General features: G+C 33.2%; 2 protein-coding genes across 2 annotated transcripts in view; one reads left to right on the top strand and one right to left on the bottom strand.

The window, feature by feature from the left end:
• The window catches only part of LOC107740862 (WW domain-binding protein 2-like), a 3,712-nt gene extending 2,436 nt beyond the window's left edge, over window positions 1-1,276 (bottom strand). The window contains exon 1 of the mRNA XM_016553386.1: window positions 1,132-1,276. Coding sequence (XP_016408872.1) covers window positions 1,132-1,190 — 59 coding nt within the window. The 5' untranslated portion in view covers window positions 1,191-1,276. The remainder of the gene's footprint in view (window positions 1-1,131) is intronic.
• An 816-nt stretch (window positions 1,277-2,092) lies between these two features.
• Window positions 2,093-7,588, top strand: part of bccip (BRCA2 and CDKN1A interacting protein) — a 9,550-nt gene continuing 4,054 nt past the window's right edge. The window contains exons 1-5 of the mRNA XM_016553381.1: window positions 2,093-2,386; window positions 3,208-3,282; window positions 3,432-3,512; window positions 5,199-5,288; window positions 5,395-5,582. Of these exons, the coding sequence (XP_016408867.1) occupies window positions 2,258-2,386; window positions 3,208-3,282; window positions 3,432-3,512; window positions 5,199-5,288; window positions 5,395-5,582 (563 nt within the window). The 5' untranslated portion in view covers window positions 2,093-2,257. The remainder of the gene's footprint in view (window positions 2,387-3,207; window positions 3,283-3,431; window positions 3,513-5,198; window positions 5,289-5,394; window positions 5,583-7,588) is intronic.

Raw genomic sequence — 7,588 nt, forward strand, 5'->3', positions numbered from 1 at the left:
GATATATATATATATTATATATTATTATTATTATAAGTTGTAGTACTTAAACATTTATCTGTAATATTATACAAATTTAATATAAATAGTAGTAGTAGTAGTAGTAAGTAGTAAAATTATTAAAAATACATTAAAATAAATACAAATATAATAACAACTTATTAAGATAATAATAACAATAATGGGTATGAATAAAAACGTAATGTACAAGGAGATGCAAAAAAGTTAAATAAATAAAAATGCTTAAATAAAAAGTATCATTCAATATCACATATATTTGGGTACTTATGTGATATATGTATATCTATTGTCCTCATTTGTAAGTCGCTTTGGATAAAAGCATCTGCTAAATGACTAAATAAATAAAAATAAATAAAAATATGTTAATGGTTTGTTGATATGTTAGTGATATGTTGTCATTGCTGGTGTCATCAATCTCAGTCTTTATCAGTTGTGTAATAAGATCGCAGCTATAGTGAAACTTTAAGAGCATGTCATTTCTTTTAGAAGAAGCTTAAGAAGATTATTGCTGACCTACTGCGACTAACACAAGCATTTACAGCACAGCAGAAATACAAATCCTACGATGGCGAGGGCTGAGCTCATTAATATTAATTAAGTAACGTGGCATGCCTCCAGCTGATTGGCTGAAACACAAACAGGGCATGCGTCATGAATATTAATAGAGCTGCGTGACTGAACGCTGCAGGAAGGTTTCCAAGCAACTTGAGCGTGACTAAATTATTTAATATTCATAGACGCAAACTTCGCCATAGTAGGATCCTGAAAGCTGCGCAAGATCCATGTTTTTAAAAGATAACATCTTATGTGACTGAATGTGGGCTGCATTTACAGCGTGTAAACATAATGTTGCTTAAAATGAATACATAAACAGCTGACAGTATGAAAACAGTGCAAATGAATAAAATGGGTGTGATCTAACGGTTCACGCGATGTTATTCAACACATGACACTGTAGACTGTACTATTCATATTATGTGAACACAAAAACCTCAAACACAACAATTAATTCAATATGGACGTTTTGGACAAATCCGTGAAATCAAAAATAGGACAGTACCAGATTTATATAGCAAAATAATGACAGCAATAATGAATACGCGGCATTACCTTTCGCTGTTGTTGATGATAACACCTCCAGATTCAGAATGATTGTTGTTGAGGGCCATGCTTGAAATCTGTCTGTTATTGTGCGAAATTGACGCTCTACATTCTACGAGAGCAACTCAAAGATCCACCTGCACTTCCGGCATAGGTCACGCCCCCCGGTGACGTCAACGAGCGGGTTTGAGACATTTCCCGAACCTTCTCAAATAACAAATAAATATTCATCTAATCAAAGGAGAATAATCTTAATCTCATAATATTTTATTTTTCTTTGCTTAGATTAGATGTGTATGCATGTATGTACCAAGAGCACAGCAAATTCCTTGTGTGTTTGCGCACACTTGGCGAATAAAGCTGATTCTGATTGATTCTGATTTATATCAAGCTCGACCAGTTGGACAACACAAGAATAGACATGAAACGGCTCTTTAAATTCTTAAAAGAAAATAAAAAAATCATAAATTATTCTTGAAATGACCAACGCATATAAAGGAAGAAGGTTACATAAAAAAACAATATATTTTAACATTAGATTTTAAATTTTGATGTTATATCCACTATTGTTTTATATAGAATAGTTCTATTTCTCTTTTGTATTTAATGCAATTCATACAAAAGTGGCTGTAATTAAATTACAGAAAAATTAAGAGGTATCCCTTACTTTACTTTTTTTCGGGGGAAAAGTAATCATATTACAGTAAACAAGTTCTTAGTAATGCATTACACACAGCACTATGTGCAACCGGCCGCCAGCATCTACTTTTATTTTGAAATATGACATAACGCTTAAGTAAACCTTAAAGCTACGTTAAAGAATATTTATATTTCTATGTAGGTCAAAAGATGATTGTTTGAAACTTGAATCCTTGCCATTGCGTTTTTAATAAATAATAAATGATTTTCACGCAGCACCCCTGTGTAAAATATGGTTTCTGCCGCTTCTCAAAGATCGTGATCTGAAACTGACGCCATTTTGGATCTTATGCAACGAGGTATTTTGCGTATACCCATCCGTCTACCGTGAGCCAACATGGCCGATAAGACTCCTCGGTTTCTTAACATGTGGATAACTCAAAACGTCGCTCCGCGTGAGCTCGTGTTTTCTTCCTGCGTGCTGTAGTGGAGCAGCATGGCTTCATCTGCGAAGAGGCGAGCTGTTGAAACGGGACAAAACCCCCAAGACGGCGATAAAAGCTCGGACGAGGGTCTGGAAGACTCTGGCGACGAGGACAGTGAGAATTCTGAAAAAATAAACGAGGTAAGTTGCGATTTTAATTGTTATTGTAGCCAAAAATGCCCTGATGTGCAGGCCAGACTGGCTCTGCGTTGAAATACGTTGTTTTGTGATCAATAAATGTGTTTCGGTTTGCGTTTAGGAGGTTATTGTGGACTTTGAAGCACACGCGATATCTGACAACGACTTCCATGGCATTAAAGCCCTTCTGCAGCAGGTACAGAGACATTAGACACTGTAGACTGTACTATTCATATTATGTGAACAGAAAAACCTCAGACACAACAATTAATTCAATATGGACGTTTTGGACAAATCCGTGAAATCAAAAACAGGACAGTACCAGATTTATATAGCAAAATAATGACAGCAATAATGAATACGCGGCATTACCTTTCGCTGTTGTTGACGATAACACCTCCAGATTCAGAATGATTGTTGTTGAGGGCCATGCTTGAAATCTGTCTGTTATTGTGCGAAATTGACGCTCTACATTCTACGAGAGCAACTCAAAGATCCACCTGCACTTCCGGCATAGGTCACGCCCCCCGGTGACGTCAACGAGCGGGTTTGAGACATTTCCCGAACCTTCTCAAATAACAAATAAATATTCATCTAATCAAAGGAGAATAATCTTAATCTCATAATATTTTATTTTTCTTTGCTTAGATTAGATGTGTATGCATGTATGTACCAAGAGCACAGCAAATTCCTTGTGTGTTTGCGCACACTTGGCGAATAAAGCTGATTCTGATTGATTCTGATTTATATCAAGCTCGACCAGTTGGACAACACAAGAATAGACATGAAACGGCTCTTTAAATTCTTAAACGGTTTGCGTTTAGGAGGTTATTGTGGACTTTGAAGCACACGCGATATCTGACAACGACTTCCATGGCATTAAAACCCTTCTGCAGCAGGTACAGAGACATTCATGTTTGCATTGTACTGAATATGCAGATATAATTTACACTGCACAATTTGCACTTCAGCAGAGATTAAAAATGACAACGAATATGAATACATTATATTTACACACACACACACACGTATGTTTTTGTTTTTCCAGCTGTTCCTGAAGTCTCATGTGAACACATCTGATCTGACTGACATCATCATCCAGCAGAAGCACATTGGCAGTGTCATCAGAGTGAGACTCATTTCAATTAAACTTTTTTTTTTATTGTTTATAATTTGTTCACATAATTCAATTGACATTGTATCTTAAAATATACTGATCATCACCATAATAATACTTAAAATATTCATTAATAGCAATGAACATCTGGATGAATAGTGTCCAGATTAATTTTTTTATGAAATACAGTAAAGTTAATGGTCAAATATGAGATCCTGGTTGCAAAAAAAAACAATTCAGCTTAAGCGAAAGCCATTCATTTTATTTATAAGCAAATTATCACTCCGTTTTGTGAGACTTCAAATAATAGTGTAATTTCTGTTTTACAAAAATTCATTCCTTAACGTTTACTGTTAATAATGTATATTTCATTAACAGATGTAATTTTATATGTAACTTAAAACAGTAAAAACAAAAAACGGGGCCACAAGGAGGTACTAGAGAAAAATAGTGTAACAGATATATAATATATAACGTAATAAAGACATAATAATAAAAATAATAGATCAAAATTAATAAAAAAATTAATAATTAAAAATAATAATAATAATAGTCTAAATGAATGAATATAATATAATATAATTACTGAAAATAATTACAATAATTAAAAAATATTTAAACAAAAAATACATCAAACAGTACATTGCTACATTTTTAAATTTTAGCATGAGGGTTCCTCGCACAAGGATGATCATGTTTGGGGGTCCGTGGCATTAAAAAAAAAATGGAAAACCCCTGCCTTAAAATATACTGATAATCACCATAATAATATTTATAATATTCATTAAACGTAATGAACATCTGGATGAACAATGGCCTTGTCCTTAATTATAATATGTGACCCTGGACCACAAAACCAGTCATAAGTAACCAGTCATTTTTCGAAATTGAGATTTATACATCATCTGAAAGATGAATATATAAGCTTTCCATTGATGCATGCTTTCTTAGGATACGTTAATATTTGGCAGGGATACAACTGTTTGAAAATCTGGAATCTGAGGGTGCAAAAAAATCTAAATATTGAGAAAATCACCTTTAAAGGGGTCATATGATGCGATTTCAATTTTTCTTTTCTCTTTGGAGTGTTACAAGCTCTTGGTGCATAAAGAAGATCCTCATCGCTCCGGCTGGGACACGGCATCACAGTATGTGAGGGGCGTAACATTTCCGTCTCACGCTTGAGGTATTCGACCAATCACAACGCATTGGATAGCTGGCCAATCACAGCACACCTCGCTTTTTCAGACCGATGAGCTTTGTAAAAATCGACGCGTTTCAAAAAGGCGGGGCATAGAGGAGAAACAATAATGTACAGTATGTGGAAAATAATGTGTTTTTTTTACTTTAAACCGCATAAACACATTTCATTACACCAAATACACAAAATAATGTTCTTTTTAGCAGCATCATATGACCCCTTTAAAGTTGTTCAAATGAAGTTCTTAGCAATGCATATTACTAATCAAAAATGAAGTTTTGATATATTCACAGTAGGAAATGTACAAAATGATCTTTACTTAAAATCCTAATGATTTTTGGCATAAAAGAAAAATCTATAATTTTGACCCATACAGTGTATTTTTGGCTATTGCTACAAATATACCCCAGCGACTTAAGACTGCTTCTGTGCTCCAGGGTCACATATTATCATTTCAATTAATGATTTAAACTATTTTTTTCTGTGTTTTACTCCAGCAAGCGGAGGTACCAGAGGACAGTGACGATGAAGCTGACCCAGACGAGGTGTTTGGATTCATCAGCATGGTGAACCTCACTGAGAGACAGGTGATAATACTAGTATTTATGAGTGATAACATGAATATCTCATGAGTTTGCGGCTCTGGATTGTGCTGTTTGTGTCCCGTCTGAGAGTCCTCTGTGTGTTGATCAGGGTGTGGAGTGTCTGGAGAAGCTGAAGGACATGCTTATAGAGCAGTGTGCTAAAGCCAGCTCCCCGGATGTTCAGGAGGGGTTCGAGCAGCTGCTGCTGGGTAACGGACACTCTGTCGGGCTGCTGCTGAGCGAGAGATTCGTCAACGTCCCGCCACAGATCGCCCTCCCCATGCACAAACAACTTCAGTAAGTGTTTAATGGTCCTGACCAGCAGAGGGAGTCAGAGTGTGTGCATCTGAAAATAATACAGATAGGCATGTACAAATACATGTACAATTACAGAACTTTCAAAATTTCTTAAAGCAAGACACTACATGCAAAAACATTGTTTTTTTTTCATGCACTGGTCAGTTTTGAGATTTTGGTTTATTTGGCTGTTCCTAATGTGTTGTTCAGACTAGTGGAGAGAAAACTACTGAAATACACTTGAGTGTTTATTTAATTGCACTATTGCATCTATTAGTGTCTGTAGATTTCAGCTGCAGTGCATATCTTTAAAGTGCTTTCAGCAGCACTTACACTGCCGGTCAAAAGTTTGGGATCAGTAAGACTTGTAATGTTTTTTAAAGAAGTCTATTATGCTCATCAAGGCTGCATTTATTTGATCAAATATACGTTATTGCAAAATGTTATTACAATATAAAATAATTTTAATATCCTTTCAAATATAATTTATTTCTGTGATGCAAAGCTGAATTTCCATCAGCCATTACTCCAGTATAAAGTGTCATGATCTTCAGAAATCATTCTAATATGCTGATTTATTATTAGAATTATCATATAAATCTTTTCTAACGATATAAATCTTTGCTATCACTTCATTTAACACATCCTTGCTGAATAAAAGTTTTAATTTCTTTAAAAAAAAGAAAGAATAAAAATGTACTGACCCCACACTTTTGAACTGTAGTGTATATTGTTAGAAAAGATTTCTATTTTAAATAAATGCTTTTCTTTTTAACTTTTTATTCATCAAAGAATCCTGAAAAAAAGTATCACAGGTTCCAAAAAAATATGAAGCAGCAACAGTTTCAGCACTGATAATAAATCAGCATATTAGAATGATTTCTGAAGATCATGTGACACTTTACACTGGAGTAATGATGCTGAAAACTTAGAAAAACGTTATTTTACATCTTAATAATATTTCACAATATTACATTTTTCCTGTATTTCTGATCAAATAAATGCAGCCTTGATCAGCATAAGAAACTCCTGTAAAAAAACATAAAAAATCGTTCTGATCCCAAACTTTTGAACGGTAGTGTACATCAAACTTAAGTTTTATTCCTATCTATATTCTGAAGATTTTTTCAGAGGGGTTTGTTCATATATCATTGGCCTGATTTTATACAACATTTTATTCCTGACAGGGTTATTAGAGTTAACTAAAACTAATTTCTGTTGCTTGAAATAAAATAAACTTGAACTTAAAAAAAAAAAAATAATATATATAAAAACTTATTTTATTTCAGCTAGTTGCCAAGGCAACATGTCTCATTTTCATTTAATTTACCTTGATATAATAAAAAACTTAACTTAAATTAAAACTATAAACATTAAAAAAGCTAATAAAAATGACAAAACACAAATGTACTAAAGATTTAAAATTTAAAGAGAAAATATAAAAGTAAAATTCAAAATAAACAAACAAAAAAAATCAAAATATTAATAACTATAATAATAGTATCTCAATAATACTGAAATCACACTGGTTCCTAAAACATGGTGATTTTATTTATTTATTTGCTGTTGATAATATTTTCTGACTTATGGAGAGATAAAAGGAAAAATCCAAAATCCTCTCTGTAAAAACCTTTAACTCGAATATGTCAACAAAATAAAACAAGAATTTAAGCCTGGCTTTATCCAATATTCAGATTTCAGTTCTGGAAATGTATGCAAATAAGCATCATTTGCATTAACATAACATTTTAGAAAATGTCTTATACAAATCATGTTTGAAATTCTTAATCAGTAAACCAATTCTTAATGTCTAATAATCAAGTCAAATGGCAGAGTATCTATTGGATAAATTTTACACCCTATTCACCTCTGGTGTCTTGCCTTAAAAAGGTAATTGAAAAGCAAAATGTTATTTTAACATGTGCATGATCAGTTTAAGCAATTATATTTCACATATCAACCAGCAGATATCAACTAAAAAAAAAAAAAAAAAACCCCAGTTTTTC

The sequence above is a fragment of the Sinocyclocheilus rhinocerous genome, unplaced genomic scaffold (genome assembly GCF_001515625.1).
Source record: "Sinocyclocheilus rhinocerous isolate Xijiao unplaced genomic scaffold, SAMN03320098_v1.1 scaffold1908, whole genome shotgun sequence".
Taxonomy (NCBI): domain Eukaryota; kingdom Metazoa; phylum Chordata; class Actinopteri; order Cypriniformes; family Cyprinidae; genus Sinocyclocheilus; species Sinocyclocheilus rhinocerous.